This window comes from Rattus rattus, chromosome 6 (genome assembly GCF_011064425.1).
Source record: "Rattus rattus isolate New Zealand chromosome 6, Rrattus_CSIRO_v1, whole genome shotgun sequence".
NCBI classification, from domain to species: domain Eukaryota; kingdom Metazoa; phylum Chordata; class Mammalia; order Rodentia; family Muridae; genus Rattus; species Rattus rattus.
Genome location: NC_046159.1, coordinates 155,950,418 through 155,971,630, shown reverse-complemented (window position 1 = coordinate 155,971,630; position 21,213 = coordinate 155,950,418). Strand labels below are relative to the sequence as shown.

The 21,213-nt window shown below is 45.8% G+C and overlaps 1 protein-coding gene across 3 annotated transcripts in view; it reads right to left on the bottom strand.

Annotated features, from left to right (window-relative positions):
• Positions 1–21,213, bottom strand: part of Dpp6 (dipeptidyl peptidase like 6) — an 877,415-nt gene that overhangs the window by 628,940 nt on the left and 227,262 nt on the right. The window contains exon 1 of one of the 3 annotated variants that reach the window (XM_032907168.1): positions 14,225–14,639. The exons of the other annotated variants lie outside the window; for them this stretch is intronic. Coding sequence (XP_032763059.1) covers positions 14,225–14,449 — 225 coding nt within the window. The 5' untranslated portion in view covers positions 14,450–14,639. Of the gene's footprint in view, positions 1–14,224; positions 14,640–21,213 lie in introns of those variants that run through there. 3 annotated transcript variants of the gene reach the window in all.

Genomic DNA, 21,213 nt, shown 5'->3' with positions numbered 1-21,213 from the left:
CCTCCCCTGCTTGTTTGTGTTGGGAGCCCCAGGACTCAGAACAATGCATTAGCTTAAAGCTAAGTCTCCAAACCACAGCCCAGGATCTGTTCTGGGTGCTGGTTAAAGTAGACTTCCTGGCTTATATATGCCACTGAACACAGCTGTTCTCACAGCCATGCTGGGCCTCCCTGCAGCTCAGGAAGAATGCTTCCACCAGCCCTGGAAGTCATATATGCCCCCATGACTCCTTGCAAGCTGTGTTGGGCCACCCATGTCCTCTGAGGTTTCTCCAACGATGGCCTTACCAAAATATCCACCAAGCTTTTCTCTTCCTTGACCTCAGGACCCATCCAATCCTGCCCTTCTCCTTTCAAGGTCGTTGGTCTGTCTTACACCAGATGTGCCTGCGGTCTGTATCCAGAGGCTGGAAATGACAGCCAGAAATTGCCCTTACATTACACCACCTTGAGGCCCTCACTCCATGTAGGGTCCTCACTAGGTCCCATAGGGACGTGCAGCAGGGGCAGCAGAGGGGCGGCTCTGTGGACTTTGTACCTGAGATCTCTGCTGCTGCTGCATGGCTGCCCTGTGAATGCACAGGGATCTCAAGTCATCTCTTGGGCACAGAAAGCCATCCTGAAGTATCTCTGGTGACATGAAATGACTTTTCAGATGCCCCACAGACAATGTCTTTCCCGTACTTGAGCTGGCTGCTGAACATTAGAGTTTTGCCAGGGATCGCGTTTCTAGTCCTGATCTGACAGCAGCAGCAAGAGGATTTCTGTGTTTCCTTCGTTTTTTAACTGTTCTGAGACCCCTTGGGGGCTGAAACCCAGTGACTAAGAGTGAATTGTTTGCAGCAACCAAGGTGGGACTCCTAAACTTTGTCTTTTCACAACCTTTATTTCCCTAAAATATGCAACCCCAGGTATGCAGGCATATAAAATAGGTATTTGAATCTAACATTTACTGACAATAAGTTAGTTATAAAGAAATTTATTTTCACACAAGTCCCTGGTATGCATGTAACTTCATCATTTATGAGCACTGAAAGTAAATTTGCACGTTAATGGGGTGGGTTGCTTGTTTACTTTTTACTTTTACATTTAAATAATTAAATGTTGGCTAAATAGTTAGTTCTTTGGGACATAGAACATCTTCAGTACTTTTCAGAATTGATATTTTGATTTTTATAATTATGAATTCTGAGAACATCATTTCACATAAATGCATCACACAAAATGAGCTCAGAATCAAGGTTGCTGTGAAGTCAGTGATGCAACACAGGTCACTGTTGCTGGAAACACCTCAGGCTCACTACATGTTGGCCTTCAGCTTGCCTCTTAGTTGCTATGCATTCAGAGACCCTCTACCGCTGGCACAACTCTCATGACATCTATACCTCAAACCAGTGCTGAGTCTCACAGTTTAAGAGGCAGGGCACTGGGACACTTTGGAAGGTTCTAGAATTTGTCCCAAGTGGTAACATATTTAGAGGAAGGAGATGGTTTCTGGCTACCTGGTAGCGTACTGCCTGAGATGTTGTGACTTCACAAGGGCGGCCTTGTCTCCACCCTCCGGGGATGTGACAGTCCTTCCTGCAGGGAGTGTAGATATACAAGCATCCAATCCAAGGTAGACTGCACTCAACACTATCTGCAGTTAGGACCTCTGTCCTACACATTTTGGTGTCTCGGAGCCCTGACATCGCCTGAGGCGCAGGTGTCCAAGTTCTTTTGCTGAGGACAGAGCTACGCCAGCTCCATCCTACAAGACTACTCTGATTACATTATCATAGAAATGGGTGCTGTGCACAGCCAGAGAACCCCAGGCAGTTTCAGAGAGATTATAAAACCCAGAACACTTTTTTTTCTGGCAGAATCATTGCATTTGGGCGGGAATTTGAGTTTTCATCTAGTGATGCAAGATTCAAAATACTCTAATTTGATTTCTTACCTGTCAGATAAAGATGTGACCATAGGGAGGGAAACTGTGGGTCTGTTTTCTTTCCTTCCTTCCTTCCTTTCCTCCCTCTCTTCCTTTCTTTTGTTTTCCACGTGGAGAGGTTTAATGAGAGAAGAAGAGTAGAGGGAGAAACAAAGGAGGCGGGCCATGGGCACGTGAGGGAAGGAGGGAAGGATGGGGAGAGAAGGGACAGGGGACAGAGGGAAAGAGATCACAGAAGCAAGAGCAAGAGAGGGTAAGAGGGCCCTCTCTTCCTTTCTGTCTTTCCTTACTTTCTGTCTTTTCTTCCTTTATGTCTTTCTTCCTTTTAATTATATTGAAGTAGGTAATGCAGAGTTCTGACCTTCTGTTTGTATAGAAATTGCTATCCCTGTTGGGATGTTTAGCCATTACTTCTATTCTCTGTTAATAACAACAACAACAAAATTGGCAAAGTGGTTGAAGAATATTTTAACTTGTCAATTTTATTAAAACAATATAGGGCTTTATAAATGCTAAATGCTGATCCTACAAAACACATTTTGCTATTATCTCTTTTTAAGATTCAAAAAATTAATTGTCTATGTGTATGTATACATGAGTGCTGTTCCCATGGCGGCCAGAAGAGGGCATCTGAGTCCCCTACAGTTGGAGCTACAGGCAGTTATGAGACAGCTAATTTGGGCAGCACTTCTCATACTTGCTGGGCTGTCTCTTTAGTCTCCACTCTCCAGTCTCTAGTTTAGCTGCTGTCTTCGTGATAACCACTTGCCCATCTCTTAGACTGAGCTGTCAGAAAGAACCATTGTTTATCCCAACAATCTGAAAATCAAGAGAATTCCCTTGCAGACACTGAGGAGAATCCACAGAAAAAGTTCAAAAACGCTGTTTTGGAATGCTTCCAATGTTAACATGGTTACCATGGTAACATGCTAACAGTGTAGCTCAACACACCAGTGGAACTAGCCTGGGTGAGACTGGGGATTGAATCCCCAACATTATATTTCAAGAGGAAACCATAATCGACAACAACAACAACATCCTGGCAAATAGGGGAGACATATTCAGATGGAAGGGACCACAGGTATCTCAGGTGTGGAACCATTACTCAGTCATTTGTGTGCCTGACAAGAGAGCCCATCATCCTTATACCCAGTTCAGCCAAGATTCTGACCAAGGACAATGGAGATGAAAGGAGGCACAAGAAATTTTATTGCATAATGCATCAGAAATCAAGAAACCCTGTAGCAAGGGAAGATCGAATGGTAGCAGGAATGGGAGTGCCGGGTGTGTCATGTGGGATGGACTATAATTCTAACCAGGGAGGACGGACTGGGTTCTTGAGAAACCGATCTTAGAGAACATTTGAACTGAGCCCGTGGTTGAAGGCAGGTGGATAAAGGTGTGTGTTGGCGGGGAGGGGAGCAGAAATCTGCAGTAGGATCAGGACCCAAGGAAGCAGGCTGTGGGAATGGACTTGGGATAGGTAAAGGCATGTCCTGAGTGAGAAAACTTTCCCTATTTACCAGGCAGGGGACGCTGATACCAAGGGGCCTGGCAGTGACAGTCAAGCATCCTGGGACTCTGGGATAAAGCCCCTGCAGCAGCACAGAAGCTCAGAGTGTGAGATGCTGATTTCCCTGATATAGTGCAATGCATGGAAGCTCTGAGGCAGTGGGTTAGAGCGGTCATGGGGAGGAGACTTCACCTCAAGATTCTGCTGAGCAGCTTCCTGTACCAAGCTGATGGGCACCAGAAAAACAAGGTCATGAAGATACGAGGAGAAATAATGTGGGTGATTTTGCATTCAGGAAGTCCAGCTGCCCAACACAGAAGCCACAGGCCCTGCTGTACCAGCAGCTCGGTTTCTATAGAAACAGTGCCCTGCCTTCCCCAGCATCCCCTCCTTTAATAGACAGCTAACGATGAGGAAGAGCTGGGATTGAATTTCCTATCCTTTCGGAAGTAAGGAAGAGATGCCCCGTACGCCCTTTCCACATGCGTAGCAGACATTAAACATCATCAGGCACGGCAGGAGCAGGGGAGAAGAGGAGGGCACTGAAGGGAAATGTTTAGAAGAAGCTCATAACCTTCACCTCCTTAGCTGAAAACAGCCTTGGTCCAACCCCATCTATCTTGGAGGAAAGGTATGCTAAGTGCTTGGACAAGGTAATTGAATTTTTCTATACCAGAACCTTCAACCCGTAGGGCCTGTCCGAGGCCCTCGGTTGTGCTGACTACACAGCCTCCACTCAAGACTCTTGGAGGCTACATTCCTAAGTGAGTTCTCACAGACATTTAGGAGACTGTCATGCACTCCTGGCCACCTAAGACTCGGCCCTGCCCCTGTCATCCACCAGCTCCCCACACACTCTACACGGGCTCTTGCCTTCAGGGAGCTACAGTATTTTTGTTCCTCCCCTGCCACTGAACAAAACGCTCTCCCCTGAGAAAGGAGCTGACGTGGCCAGCATGCTCAGCTCTGCTGCCTTCCTGTGGACAGTTTCCAAGTCGGTTTATCAGAGAACTGCAAAGCTTGTGAGATAAAGGAAGGGATGTACTTGCCTTCAAAACTCAGAAAGGGAATCGGAGAAATGGATCAATAGTTAAGAGCATTGGCTGCTGCTCTAGAGGACCAGAGTTCAATGCCCAGCACCACGCGGTGGCTCACAAGTGTTTGTAACTCAGTACCAGGGAATCTATGCCTTTTCTGACCTCCTCCAATACTAGGTAAGCATATGCTATGCATGCATACATGTGGGCAAACACCCGTACACGAAATTTTTAAATTTTTAGAGAGAATTCTGTGAATCCATCATTCCATCATGACTGAGCCCAGCAGGGCCCAGAAATGAAGGAAGACGTTCATCCTCTGCCGCAGCCTGCTCAGGCTGGCTAGACTGTGATGAGGCTATGAACATGCTGCCCAGAATAGGTGCAGGTCCTATCTGAGCAGCGTTGGCTGCAACGCCACTGCCTTCCAGAAAGACAGACAGGGAGGGAGGCACAGTAAACCGGACATTGGTTTCTCGAAGCTTCTGTCAGAGGTGCTGTGCTTTGTTTCATGGCCATGGTTTCAGGCAGCTGGAGCAACGCCTCCTCCCATCCCATTTTTACCTCACCTTCCAATCTCTCCCCTTAGCAAGGGTCTCTGACTCTAAGTGCTTGCCACACTCCCCTCCTCCATTTCTGCCCTCCTGCTCCGTGTCACCGTAAGTCTGTTCCGTCACAGATCATGTCTATAATATAGAGCAGCCATATGTGGGACAGGAACTGAAGCCAGATGAATATATTCTGTATCTTGTGCAGAATGACTATAGAGATACATATATTGTTTATATAAGAGGAGACACAAGGTTAGATGAATATGTTGTGAGTAACAAAGTGGGGAGGCCGCCGCTGCTTGAAAACTAATGTTCTTGTTCCATTTGCTCTGTCTATTAACTGTCTCATGATGACGAAGAGTAAGAGACAGAAAAAAAAATCACTTCCTCAATTCTTAGTTTGGACAGGAACCTATTCCCTTTATTCCACTTTTTAAAAAAATAAGCATTATATTAAAACTGACTCAATCTTATCTAAGGCAAGTGCTGATGCTCACATGAAACCTAACTGTTACAGAAGATTAAAATTGATTTTTACAGTGATTCTGATGATCATCAAAAACATTAGGTATCGGGCTGGAGAGATGGCTCAGCGGTTAAGAGCACCTGACTGCTCTTCCAGAGGTCATGAGTTCAATTCCCAGCAACCACAACCATCTGTAATGAGATCCGATGCCCTCTTCTGGTGTGTCTGAAGACAGCAACAGTGTACTTACATATAATAAATAAATAATTCCTTTAAAAAAATTTAAAAAATCATTAGGTATCATTTGAAGTAAAATAAATCTCTGTGTGTGCATGAGTGTGTGCGTGCATGTGTGTATGTGTGTGTGTATGTGTGTGTGCATGTGTGTATGTGTGTGTGCATGTGTGTGTGCATGTGTGTGCTTGCATGTGTGTGTGTGTGTTTCATAACCACTGTGCTTATCTCTAGGACGACTTTTCTGACTTCCAAACACCTCTAGGTAGTTTACAGGAGCATGCAGTAGTGTCCGAGATGAGTTTACCCGCTTCTGTTAGAGGTAGATGCTGTAGCAGGAGCTAAGAGGCTTTCTGTGTATAAACATGGGTTCTCCCTCCATTGTATACTGTTATACATTTTCTATAGCAGCCATCTTCCCCACGGCCTGCTGAGAGCTCTACCCCAACAATCTTCTACGGGTCTGGAGGGCCGGGCAGGCTCCACACCAGTGACTCCACACCCCGATCTCACAGGTCTTTTGAGGTCTTTCTAGTCTCTCTCTCTCTCTCTCTCTCTCTCTCTCTCTCTCTCTCTCTCTCTCTCTCTCTCTCTCTGTGTGTGTGTGTCTGTGTGTGTATGTGTGTGTGTGTGTGTGTGTGTGTGTGTGTGTGTGTGTGTGTGTACCTGCAGAAGCCATCAGAGGACATCTGATCCCTCAGAGAAGGAGTTACGGTGCCTGTGAGCTCCTCAGGAAAAGCAACAAATGCTCTTAACCACTGAGCCATCTCTTCAGTCCCATGTCTAAGTCACTGACATAATTAAGTTAATTTCCCAACTTAAGAACATGACATACACAGAAAAGAAAGGTGAGCAGAGGAGCCCAGCAATCTATAGGATTTGTCTGCAGTCATTGACCTGATTGCATTCGTAGTCCAGTCATCTGTAAAACTAGAGCTATCAATTAATAAAAAGTCCACCCAAAATAAGTTTAGAGCTGGACCACTTTGAGGAGAAACACAGCAAAAGCTGTTTCTGGGAAAGGGCGTGTGTGTTTACATCGCTGTGAAATCAAATCAATAAGCTTGAAATGGAAGAAAACCGTGACATGGCATGCAGGTCCCACGGTGCCCTTAACATTCAATTTATTAACCAGAGTTTAATTTTAAAGGGATCACAGGATTATTATTTTATAGGCAACACTGCATGAGAGGATCGATATCACACACTGAGGGGAGCACTTCTCCTGCACTTGATTAATGAATTATTATCGTCGGGGTAATTAAAAGGAGCAGGGTCGGGTACAATCAGCATGTACATCTCACTCAGCAGCTCCTGCCAGTTGCTCACAAAAATGAAACTCATTCATCAATCGGGCTGCAAAAGATAAAAAAGCTTTGAGTAAGAAATTAAAAAGTTCTACTTTACAGAAGGAAAAAAGGACCCCCAGGGCCAACACCTAGGAGCCACCCTTCCCACCTGGTGATATATGTATCAAAGCAAGTTCATCTCACGTGGAAAAATGAGCCAACACCATAGACACAAACAATATCCCGAAGTTCTAATACTCCAGGTCTTCTTAACCTATAGGTAATATAAATATCCTGGCAGCAATTAAAGAACATTAGCCTGCCATGTAAATTTGGCTTTCATACCCACCTCAAAGTCTCTCACTGCCAACGCTCATGTCCCCTGGGAAGAGATCACTTTCCTGCTTCACAAACACATCTTTTTTATTCTTCTGGCTTTAAAGAGCAAAAGCTTGTTAACCTGTCAGAGTCTGTTTGCTGCGGTTCACGGTTAACAGCTGACCCACCCAGTAACAAGTCACGGCAGCCTGTTCTTGTTAATGCTGTTGATGTGGAGTGCAAAGGTTGAATCCTGTCCTGTTTTCCTCCCATCTCAGGCGACCGTGCAGGTAGACCTTGCAGGTGACACGGGACGGGGTGGCGCTGCCTGCACCTTGAAGGGGCAGAGCAAAGGGGAGGCATCTTCGATGCTGTGTTTGGCTTCTCCTCACTCTACGTCTTTGTGCAGGGCAACGTGCTAGTTTTCCACAGCTCTTCAGCTTCCTGCTTGGGCCTTACACTTTTTCCAGTACAGTGTGAATTCTCCCTCCTTCCTTCCCTCATTCCCTAATTCTCCGAGCTCCCTGATCTTGGAGGGAAGAATTTTGTATGTCCTTGCTATGCACATAGCATAACTCCAACCAATTTTTATTGAAAGAATTTATAGTGAAGCTAAATGACCACTTGCTTTACCTGAGCATTGGTGTTTCCGGTGTTAAATACATTCTACAGTAAAATTTTAAATAAAATTTAGATTTTTAAAATATATTTAATAAATATTATGTCCAGCACTGAGATATGAGATGGTGTGACAGGAAGATAAGGGGGTCTTCATAGCTCACCTAATGAAAATTGTATTACAAGAAAGAAACCTGGACACGGGGAATGTGGCTTTTGTGAGCTTACGCTGTTTCAATTGGAATTAGTGACCTATTCACGCAGATACTTTGTTATAATCTCCAAAGCTGTTGACATGTCTTAAGAGAGCTTAGTAGAGCAATCAGTTATTCCACAGCCCTTGCAACTCTAGAATTACCCACTTCAAAAATAAAGGCAGATTATCTTCAGAGAAGTGCATCCTGGGTAACACAGCTGTCTGCATAATCTCTGGCGGGAGCCACAGGACACGCCATGTTCCCTTTGCACAAGGTGAAGAAAGCATGAAAGGGGAGAAATAGACAGCAGACATCCAAACTTTAAAGGGCAGGAGAATAGAAGGATTTACCAAAGGACTAAGACCGAGATCAGAAAGGGATCAAAAGAGGGGGGCAGGAAGCGATAGGGAGATGGAAGGAGGGGGAGACCATGGAGGGGGTAGGAACAGAAGAGAAGGAGGGAGAAGAGGAAGGAGGGGGATTCACACGGTGCTGTGAAAAGCACAAGGCCCAAAGCTTTGAGAAGCAGAGTGGTTGTCCTCTAGAACAGAAGTTAGGATGGCACCAAGACAAAAGAAAAGTCATGTGACTGCACTGACATCTCATCATGAGGTGGACAGCACGCCTATGTCATCCTGTGTGCAGATCATGTCATAGCCACACTCAGAATGTGACTCTCCACCCAAGTCAGATGAGGCAAAGACTGCTGCGGACAGGAACAGGAAGTAGTATCAAGACCCATGTATGAGAGCTGTGGGGAAAAAGAGAAAGCATGCCAGGGGAGGGGGTGAGACTCTGTACTTCCCCCTTAGATTTAGTTGTTTGCAGAAGGTAATAAGCTATCCCTGTAGCTACTAGGTCCAGTGAGCACCCCCACAGTACACCTGCCCTGCAGCCCCCACTGATGTGCAGATTAAGGTACACTGCAGTGCTGGGTGCCTTCTTGGTCACAGCTCCAAATGACCCCTTCTTCCATGTACCCATTCTGGGAGTAGGTATCCTAGGTATTGCTAATGTCATGATGAGGGGGTCCTGGGAAGGAGAGGACTGCAGGAATGTTTAGTCTTTTTAAAAATCATGTTAGGAGAAACAAAAAAGATCACAACACTGGTAAAAAAAAAATATTCAGAATATATGGACATCTTTGTGGTACCAAGCTGCTTAAGAAGCCAGTCACAAAACTGACGAGTCCCAAGGGCATAGGATATCACACCACTGAAGGATCAGGGCAGAGGAAACATAGGATGGGCTCGGGGCTAACGAGGACAGGCAGAAGGGAGAACTTGGACCTGTTGGACTGACTGACATCGTGGGTAGTGGCTGTCACTGAATCTCAGCTTTGACTGGTTTGTGCTTTTAAAATCAGGCTGCCGGCACGTTAACATCATTAGGAAAATCTGAGTCACTAAGAATGAAGGAAGCCTTGCCACTGCAGGAGGACCACAGTGGCACTGTGCAAGACCCCTAAAGCCATTGCAGAGACCGGAGAGGAACATTCAAGGACAATCCTGACAAACGCTGATATTTTAAAATGAGTCACAGTTAATTCCAACAGCAAGTCACCAAATTTCACTAAAAGCAACTTTCAGCAGCTTTTAAGAGTCAACTTATTTTTAACTCTACACAATGATTTTTAAATAAAATTGACTAATGGCTTCTCAAAGGGGGTTTCCAACTAATTGGCTTTGTTTAAATAAGTGTAAAATTGACAAGGAAACTGATTACAAACGAAAGATCCTAGGACAGCCCCACCATCTTAGTTTCTTGTCACTGTGCTGAAACACCTTGACAGAAGCAATCTAAGGGAGAAAAGATTGCTTTTCAATCACATTTTCAGGGTGCACTCTATTGTGTCAGAGAAGGCACACCAATGGAGTTTGAGATAAACAGTCACATGGCATCCAAGTCAGGCTTCAGACTGCTGAAGGCTGGTCCTCAGTTCACTTTCTCCTTTTTATATATGATCTTAGCCTAGGGAATGGCAATGCTCATGTTGGGTGGGTCTACCCAACTCAACTAATTCGACCAAAATTAAAATAACCCCCCACAGGTATACCCCGTGGCCTCTCTTCCAGGCTATTCCAGATTCCATCAATTTAGTGGTTGTGATTAACCACGATACCATCCAAAGAGGCTGTCTGTGGACCTGCACAGGTTACAGGTCATAAAGGGGCTGTCTGTGGACCTGCACAAGTAATAGGTCACTGATTATAAACAGTGTCATAGTGTATGCAGTTGGGTTATTTCTTTGTTCACCACTAGACCCTTAATGTTAGTGTAGGAGTGTCTGTGCACATTTTATTAGATTTTTATCTGGGCGAGTCTCTACACACTATCTTAAACTTTGTAGAAGTCACCTGTTCTCAATCATGCAAATACTTTCTTATTTTACTTAATTTTTAAAGAATGTATAAGAGACAGGCAGACAGAAAGAAAGACAGACAGGAAAACAGGGGTGCAGCACAGTTCGTCTTTGGAGGTTGGAGAACAGCTTCAGATGTTACTCCTTTCTTTTCACTTTATTTGAGTCAGTGCCTCTCCTCGTTTGCTATGGCATGCACCAGGATATCCAGCCCACAGGCTTCTGAGGACTCTCCTCACTCTACCACCTATCCCTATATAGGACCACTGAGATTCTAGTCAGGTACTCTACTGTGGTAAACTTCTATATGGGTTCGAGGGATAAGAAGGTCTTTGTCCTTGTGTGGCAAGCTCTTTACGTGTGGAGTCTTTTCTTAGTCTTTATGTTTGTTTGTGAACATGCTTATGTACTATACAATTTTTTATCTCCCTTCTCCATTTCTGGGTCTAAGAGCAAGATAATGTAAAACCTAATGCATATTAAAGATATGTGACTTACCAGCATCAGATACCTGGGACAGGGAAACTGCAGTTTTTGTTTGTTTGTATGTTTTTGGCAACAGGACACTACCAGTTCAGGTCATCTGAGACAAAGAACACCAACTGAAGAATTTGTCCATCAGGTTGGGCTGTCAGCTATTCTGTGGGGCATTTTCTTGACTAGCAATTGATGTAGGAGGACCCAGTCCAAAGTGATGGTGTGACCCTTTGACTGTGGCCCTAGGACGTGTAAGATAAAAGACTGAGCAAGGCATGAGAAGCAGGAAGTGTTACTTCTTGGCTTCTGCTTCAGTTACTGCCTCCAGGTTCCTACCCTGACTTTCCTTAGTAATGGATTATGACCTGATTTGTAAACTTAAATAAACCCTTTCTCCCCCAAAGTGGTTTTGTTCAGTGTTTTATCTCAGCAACAGAAAGACAACGAAGACACTACATACTGCAACAGATGTGCCTGACTGGCAGAACACAGATTCAGGATGAGGTCACCAGTCTAGTATCCAGACTGCTCACTCAGACACAAGCGATGGAGATTTTACTATGAGCTAATGCGGAGAGATTTCAGCACTCTGGACAGCTCCAGAGGATCCCTGAGCTCCTCAGGGAAAAAGACACACACACACACACACACACACACACACACACACACACACACACACACACACACACACACAGCGTGTTCCTGAGCAAAGCAAAGTGGTCCAAAACAGTCACATATCTGCTTTCTGGTTTTGAGGGGGTGGTGGTATGTAACAGGAGACATATCTAGCAGTCTTTTTAAACACAAGAACTTTATCAGTTACCTTTAATTGTAAGCAAACTGTAGCCTCTGTTCTTGGAAAAAAGATGGTTTTATTTGCGTCTCTTGGTAAATGTTTTGCCAATTTTCAAAAGGGAATTTTTAAAACTGAGGCTACATTTAACTTTATGTTATTAGTTCAACTCTACATCTGAAACTTAATGCTTCCTTGTGTACACTGGAGGTAAATACCATGGTGCTTCTCATATAGGAAGTGAGAAGGTTGATGAGAATGTAAGCCAACCTGTTCATCACCTCACATGACTATTTGCGTTGATTTTGTGGTTAGAGCAGCTAAAATCTACTCACGTATCATGACTCCTCCACATGCCAGTTGTACTAACTACAAAACTCCCGATGAACACCCCCCTCCATGCTTCTTCATCCCACACAACTGCTACTTTGTAGAAAGGGTATTTGCTTATTATAACCTAATAATGGAAAAACATACACCACAGAACCCTAAACACACTTGACCAATGCCCATGTGCATGGTTGCATATGAATACACATTTCTGGTTTTTGCAGGACACCAAGTGTTGGAACTTGGTGTATCTGAGTTGGAGGAAGGCACCCTTCAGAACTCTCATGGTGGATGTCACACTCCAATACCCTGCTCTGATGCTGCCCTCAGACGTGCCTGAGAAGCAGTTCTAGCTGTGTATCAGAATGAAAAGAGGGAGCTGCCAGCTCTGCACTAGGATCTTAAAAAACAAACAAACAGACCCAATCCAGATGGGCGGAGACCAGCTGGTGCTCCCTGCACTGTCTGTCCTTTCTGCTAGCGACATCTAGAGCCTGCTTAGCAAAGCAAACTCACTCCAGACCCATAATCCAAAGCTTTTAAGCCAGATTTCAGTGTGTGTGTGCATGTGTGTGTGTGTGTGTGTGTGTGTGTGTGTTTCTTGCCTGAATTGCAACCCAGTTATGTCCACAAGATGCTAAGTAAACAGAACCCTCCAGAATTATTTATTGCTCAATACTACCCTCAAAGAATTCTAGTTCTTTAAACCAGGTGTCAATAATTTGTCCCTTTTCCTCAAGACTGGTCCAGGGGAGTGAGGAACATTGGTCTGTGGTATCTTTTTATAGCCAGGGGACTCTGGAAATGACCAGGAAAAAAATGCATGGTGCATAGCTGTGGGTGGGTCTCGCACCAACTCCTGTCACTACTGTGGCAGTCCCTATGTCATCATAAAACAACACAAAACCAACAATTAACGGTAGCATGGCCTCCCATGTAAGATGTGGCACTTGAGACCCCAACACTCATGGGAACATTATCGCTCCTGTAGATCTCTTGCACCAAAACTTAACTAAAGTCTTGCTACATGAGACCCTACATGTCTCATGGTCACACTTCCTGGTCCCTCCAGGGTGACGTGCTGCCCTTCGCTGTAAGAGTGAAGGAGACTAAGAGGTTTGTGCAGTGACCCAGGTGCTACAGAACCACACTGAAAAGGAACCCCAGTAACCCCGCAGACATTGCACAGCTGTCTCTACGGGCTGGTCTCTACAGGCTGCTGCAGCCAAACCAGACCTGCCTGCCTGAGGGCTCACCTGCGAGTTGCCTTTTAAATTCTCCGTCCCTAAAAGCCCTAGTGACACAGACTGCTGGGAGGTATCAGTACAAGACCTTTGACCTATTTCTGTGGCCACCGGTACCCTGAAAGAATCCTTGGTTACTAGGTGGATATGCAAATTCAGTCTTTGAAGCCCAGACTTCCAGCCTCAAGAGTAAGAGACCGATCTGAGAACTTCTTAAGGAAGGAGCATGGTCCAGGTAGAGTTGCTGGACCACAGCTTGCCACCCATCAGCTTGCGCGGTGAGAGCTGTATTAGGCCTGGGCTCTGAAGCTAGGACTTTTTAAAAAGAGCACCGTAGGTCTAATCCTACGGGTGTAGAGAGAAGGTGTCTGGGGACAGTGAAAAGGGGGCAGAGTGGAGAGGAGAGAAGGGCCCCCTCGGTTGGATAGTTGCAGTGACAAGTGGTAGGAAGATAAAAGCAGCCCGAACTAGCTGCTCCCTGAGCCGTAAAGCAGGAAAATAAACCTAAAACACAACTCCTAGCATACACACATCTAATTCCCTCCTTGAGAACCACAGCAGGCTGTGGGTACAAACAGACATCCACGCATCTAGCGAATTCCAAGCATAGTCCACATCCCAGCAGGCGCAGCTCCTAAACCCTTCCTGCTCCAGCTACCAACTCCTAGCCACCACCACCACACAGATCTGCTCGGGATCTTGGTGACTGAGCTCAGGAGCCAAGGAGAGAGTCTGAACACGCTCTTGCACAGCAGGAGAGAACGCAAAGAGAGACGCAGGGGACCCCGAGACCCTTAGGACTCGTCAGGCCTGTGCATCCCGCCGATGCTCCCACCCCCGCCACCCACCCACCACGATGCTCTTACGTCCTCCTCGTCACAGTCGCTCCGCGCCTGGTACTGGAACCGGGGCCGGCCACCAGCACCGCCGCGCTCCCGAGGTGCCACCGCCTGCGCCTGCGGCCCGAGGGGCTTCGAGCCGGCGTCCTCCTCCGGCCCCTGGCCACCCAGAAGGTGACTGGCCTCCGGGGGCGCCGGGAAGGAGCGCGAGGTGTTGATCTTGCCGGTGAACCTTTGGTACAGCGAAGCCATGGGCCGCCGCTGTGCGCTAGCTCACTGGTTAGGATGCTTCGGAAAAAAAATTTCCTTTCTCTCTGTCTCTCTTTCCTCTCCCCACCCCCTCCAGCAGAAAAGGGAGAAGGGGGGAAAAGGAGGCGGTGGAGAAAGAAAAAAGACGAGCCCTGCCGCTCCGCGCCACTCGCGAGTCGAGTCGCTTGGGTGCTGAGCGACTCTGCCTGGCTCAGCTTCTCCGCCCCCTCCCCGGCGGCACGGAAGCCAGGGGTCGGAGTGATCGCTTTCTCTTTCTGCTTTGCTTTTTTTTTTTTTTTTTAAGTCCTTGCCACGGCCACGTTCGGCCTTACCAAAGAGATGGAAGAAAGGGAAAACACCAGAAGCACACCAAGGGAGGGGGGATGTCTAGGCCCCATTATTTGGCAACACCTAGATACCAGCTCATCTTCAGGTCCCGCCCTGGCCCCTTGCAGCTCCTCCTCTCCCTTCTCAGCAGGGTACCCAGCTCCCGCTGTGGTGAGGGCACCTGGCGAGTTCCAGTCCCAGGAAGCTGGAGGTGGGGGTTCAGAGCTGGGCGAGAGCAGGTATTTCCACCTGGTAATGTTCTCCTGGCTTTGGGTCTTTGGTTAACTTTGACAAAGACCCTGGAGATCCTGGGGTAGGAATGCAGTTGAAGGGCATTGAAGGAGCCATGGAAAAGAAGGGAGGCCTGTAAGGAGTAGGCGCAGGGAAACATTTGTTCCCGGACCCGCCCTCCTTCCATCACCTAGGATAAAAAAAAAAAATCCATTTTCTTTTGATCTTCTGAAGAAGGAAGGGCAAGTCTAGAACAGGCGACAGAACTCCTGGTCAGGCCCAGTTCAAGCTTCAGGAATAACGCCTTTCCAGGGTACTTCTGGCTCCAGCCTGCCTTTTTTTGTGTAAATACAGGGAAATGCTAAAGCTTGGAGGTCAACAACCTTTCCAAACCTTGTTCCACCCCATTTTGGCATTGAGATGCAGTGAGAGGGACCCTTTGACACTAAGTGCTGTGCAGCACACAGGGCTTCCAATAACAAACTCATTTTGGTGCATTCGAGCGTGCTCAAGTGCCCCCGTGTGGAGAGATGCGCAAATTGTGTCTGACTGTTGGTCTAGGCCGTGTCTGCCATCTCCCTCTCCTTGCTTCCTGATTCCTCCCTGTAGGCTTCTGGAACCCATGTTTTTCTTGGGCTTCTGGCCATTACTGGCTTTTGGCTACTCCACCTCCTCCATCCCCTGATGCAGACCTTTGTGGTTAAACTTGGAAAAGCTATCTCATTCCCTGCCCCAACATCACCATGGGTTGGGACTTTGAAGAGACTCACAGGAATTCTAACAACTGCCCAGAGTTTCAGCTGCCCCCACTACACACGCACGCGCGCGCGCGCGCACACACACACACACACACACACACACACGCACACACGCACACGCACGCACAGTGAGTCCATTTGACTTCACCCTCCACCCCGTGGTGCTCCATGAGCCTCTCCAGCTTCCCAGTTAATGCTGAGAAATTTAAAAACATAGGGCAGACAGCAACTCAGAAGGACTGGCAGGCAGAGGACCTCCAGCGCTCCGCGCAGCGAGCCCCCTACAGAGCCCTCAGGTGGAGGAAGCTGTGCTGTACTGGTTAACTCTGGCTTCTGCTGTAACTGCCTACCGTTCCTTCCAGCCTTTCTTTCCCAAGTTCTCAACGCAGAGGTTCGTTTTCTATAGAATTTTGTTGGCCTACCCTGTGAGCCACAGCTGTTGGGTCCACCTCGAATCCACGGGTACGAAAGCCTATGAGAGACATTCCTCTTCATGAAGAAACAGAAAGCGTTTCAGGCTGCACTCCAGCTGCTGCAGGACTTGCTCAGTGGAGCACCACTGAAAGTCTGGGGTGGGAGAACGCTGCCCACCATACCACATTCGCATTAATCACTGAATGATTATAAGAACATTAAAAGTGCCATCCAGGAAGCCCTGGCTCCCAGACCTTCACAAGGAAGGTTGCTCTGCTAGGACGGGCCTTGCAGGGGTTCACATCCACTGCAGCTGAGGATTCTGACTTTACTACCATGAAGGACACATGGTCACAGTTCTATAAAAGGTGCAATAACTTTGATATGTTAATACACTTGTGCAAAGTATAGAAATCATATTGGCTATTGTGTCCAAAACTTTATCGATAAGAGCTTGTTAAACATTGTGAAGTAATGATAGAATTCTAAAGAGCTACTTTACTTTTCGTTGTAATTATGTGTTTCTGCATGAGCATGTCCATGTGAAGGAGGTGCCTTGGAGACTGGAAATGTCAGATCTCCTGGAGCTAGACTTACAGGCAGTAGTGAGCATCCTGACATGGGTGCTTGAATCTCGACTCAGGTCCTCTTTAAGAGTGTCACGTGTGTTTAACAGCTGAGGCCATGTCGCTAGCACCAAGACTGAATCGGTTATTTAATGGTGACTTCAATAAGTTGATAGAAAGGGTGAGTTTGTCTCGACATTCAAGACTTACTTTTCTCTGATGAATCTGTAAATATTCAACTTTGGTCAAAGTTTAAAATTCAAATTAAGTTACTCTGAAAATATAGCATATTCCTATTACGAAACAAAAAGCCATAAAAACATACAGTCATGGAAAGAATTAAAGTAAAATTTTCTATCCAGAGAGGCAAATCTGGAGTAAGAACAAGGAGAAACAGAGAAGATGGGAGGGGGAGGAGACGGAGCCTGGCCAGTCTGGCTTGAAAGAAACAGAGGTCCGGGAGCTGGAAAGAGCTATGTGTGTGCAGCGCATCCCTTGACGCCCTTGGATGGAGGCGTACAGCTAAGTGGACAACTTGGCCACATTCTTTTTACCCTCCGCAGTGAGCACAAAGCACGCAGGGCCATTTTAAGGGATGTTTTGACTGTGAAGCCATGAACTTATGGTAGTTTATAGGCAGATCCAGTCTTCCCCTACACGTGGGCACGCAAACTGCACCATACATGTCGAGGCTGCAGCACTGTACGACTGAGCAGGCCAATACTGTACTGTGAGGGGGGTAACAGGGATTTGGAGAAGGATGAACTTGTTGCTTATGACATGCAATTAATCAAGTCTGGTATCTGGGAACCCCTCCCCAACAACATAAGGAATGAGGTGTTGTGAGGGAAAAAAGCCAGGCGGCTTTTGAACAGATTGTAGTGTCTTGGGAGGAAACAGGTCAAAGTACCCTTGCTCAACTTGGCCTTGGCCATCCAGTTTGTGAAGTAAAAACTCTAGGGCCGTTGAGAAGGCTCAGCAGTTACGTGGGCATATTTGCCACCAAGCCTGATAACCTTTGTTTAATCCCCACATCCACACAGTACAATGGAACTGATTCTTGCAAGTTGTGGTCTGACCTCCTGTTATAGAACACAAGAACACACACACACACACAAACATCTATAGGGAGAGAGAGAGAGAGTGAGAGAGAGAGAGAGAGAGAGAGAGAGAGAGAACAGGTGGAACAAAAACATTAAACTATAAAACCCTTAAATAACCAGGGGAAAGATTCAAACAAACCTTTCTGCCTAGAAAGGCAGATGTGAGGCTTAAGCTGCACTATGGTGAATGGATGAAATATATTGGCTTATTTGTGGACTATTTCTAGTCAAGATTTGCGCTCCTTGTTACTGTTTAAAACCAATGTCTGCCTGTTCTCTCTGTGCCTTACGATTTTGTGTCTGTGCACACTGTTCCCTGGAACAGGCTTATAAACAAGCATGAGACATCACCCAACACAGCAGATGTTACAGATGTTTTAAACTGACAACAAAGGAACCTCAAAAGACTCTGACTTTTTCTGACCACTCATATTGGAGATACAAAATGGCCACAGTAGCACACCCTGAAGGAGCTTCTTTCCTGAGGCATTAGGCATCTGTACTTTCAGATAAGAGCACTCTGATAAGTGACACAAACACTGGCTATCCACAGTGTTAAAACACACAGGAGAAGCACATTCCTAACTTCAGATCACCAACCCTCCTTCTGCTATATATATCATTTGCCTGCTTTTACAAGATGACTAGTAAGAAGGAGCTAGGCTGTAGACTCTGCACAGATTCCCAACAGGGACAGACATACATAATCACACAAAGGAGTTGGTAAATTCTGCACTCAGAAAGTCTGAAAGGCAAAGTGGAAATCTAACTATTTCTCAACTATTCAACATATTTAAATATCAATATGTTTTAAAGAAAAAGACTTACTTTAACTCAATTAAAAACTTGCTATAAAACCAGCCAAGTTTTAATCTCTCTTCAATTCTTTCTGCATTTGAGTGATGCTTTCTTCAACTGCTCATTTTTGGAGAGGAGGGGTTGGGAAGAAAGTAAGAGACCTCAGCAAAGTTGAATACACAGGACTCTAATTGTAAGCCATTTATTTGTAGCCTTACGATTCATCTTTGAGGCAAGCCATCATTTCCGTACTCAAACCATGACAGACTGGGCTATTAGCTAGCAGACATCCTCTCACCCACAAGAGTTTCAGAGCTATGACCTTTGCCTGACCGATGACCTTGGGATTGGCTATGTGACTGACATGCAGGAATGAGCATGCTGCAGGCAGAGGCCTGGTGGGCACCTGTGTCACTGACTGACCTTTAGACCATAAGGACACTTGCCCCCTGTTAGCTGCTGCCACTTGTACCTGGACCCAATTCCTAAGCTGTGGTCATGCCATGCATTAGAGAAGCACAGAGAAAGGCATCTAGCTGTGCTTAGTGTGGAGCAGGCAAACTCCAGTTCATTAGCATAGAACCAAGACTTGGATAACTTCATGTATAATCAGCTGCATTCAGGGCTAATTTGTTACAAAGCATGCCATGATTGATAGCTAACTAAACAACAACAACAGCAACAGCAGCCCAGTCTGTGCACCCACTGAAAGTGTTCCTCGTAACACTACATGCAATTCATGTCTTTGCTCAGAAAGTATCTGAATGCCTACTATGTGCTGCTTTTGCTGTGCTGTGAAGTGGAAATGATGAACTAAACCAAACCTGTGGCCATGAAGACCAGACAACAGGCCTCTATCAGATGAATGGTTTTCAGGAGTAGACTCTCATACGTCCCTTAAAAAATGGAAGGATGCAGCTTCTCCATTTGTTTACAGATACTGCTGGTCTCATCAGGATGTGACTGCCAGAAACGACCAGATTGCAGGTGTGTTCTTTATAGAGCCTGCCTTTTTACAGTGTGGTCATTGTCAACTCACTGAGGATTGTAGAGTTGCACCAGCTTCCACTGGGGACATATTAGGAATACAGGTACTAGAGTTATACCCATTCTACAGATGCTAGGGTTATACCCATTCTAGACCCATCCAAACGAAGAGCTGGGACGGACAGCTTGAGATCTGTTCTGAAATGGCCCTCTGTGAAAACCCAGTGACCACTCAAGGGTAAGAAGTACCCTAGGCAAGTTGAAGTGCCAAGGTATACTGAATGAGTCTCCAAGCTCTGTATTCTCAAGAAAAGACCCATATCCTTAAAGGATCCAATAAGGATTCTCCTGAAGGTTAATTATATTTATTTAGTGTTTATGTGTGCATCCCTGTGGAGGCTACATCTTGCAGGAGTCAGTTTTCTCCTTCCACTATGTGGGTCCCATGAATTGAACTCAGGTGATCGGATGGAGCAACAAGCACCTTCACTCAGTGAACCATCTATCCAGCCCGGGGAGAGAAACTAAAAAAGAGCCCTTTTCTCATTGACGTGGTGTTAACTCAGTGGCTCATTCAAAATCATGCCAGAATGGAGGACATGACTATCTTGTCCTTGAGTTGACCTGGCCTCTGGAGTGAAAGGGAAGAATCCATTCCTATTGATGCCTTTCTCAAGAGACATTTTGACATTGTGCTTCAAAACCAAAGAGCCTCTCCCATTCTGCCAAAATGCATGCAATTTGGCAGAGATAGCGGGAGAACTGCAAAGGGGGGAAAGGCTTACTTTCAAACAGATTCCATTAAGAAGCTATCAGCACCTCTGTGTGGCCTTGCTGTTTAGTTAATTCAATAAGGAAAACCTGTCTTTAATTAAAAACCAATTTACATATTTAAGTTGAAAACCGACTTCTATGAACTTAATTTTCCTGAACCTGCTCTGTAAAAGTCCATTAAAATGTTCAGAATAAAAATCCAATGTCATTACATTTTTCACTGTCACTTAAGAACCACTCCAAATGTCCATGACATTCCTGCAGGATATGCAATGGCTGGTGCCGTCTGAGCTAGCTCAGTAGACTTCCTTGAATTTCAATGCATTGTGTGGACAGAGGTGGCACCCAGTATCTATAGTAAATACTCATGTTCATGGGCTGGTAGTGAAGCACATGTATGCTTCATGTGGTCACATCCTCGTGAATAAAAGCAAAAGCTGTCAGTGCATAGCCTGACTCATGCATATGTGGGTGTGCCTGTAAAGAGAGCTGGTGGCTTCTCCTTAATGAAAACAGATTCTATTAGGAACAATAAAAGCGAAAGGAAGCTGCCCATTTCTTGTGGGTAATTCAATCCGGTGGACTGCAACCCTATCCATTCTACTCCACCCACTGCTCAACAGTTTCCTCCTCATAAAGGTTAAAACTGATTTGTCTAAACAGCTAATTGCATTTCAAATCATAGTAATTTGGAACGCAAAAAAGTAATTCCCCTTACAATGACTTATATTTATATTTTGCTTGACAGGTAAACAGAAATTGCCTGTTGGCTAAATAAATCCATTAGTCATGTAAGCCTGCAGTTTGAA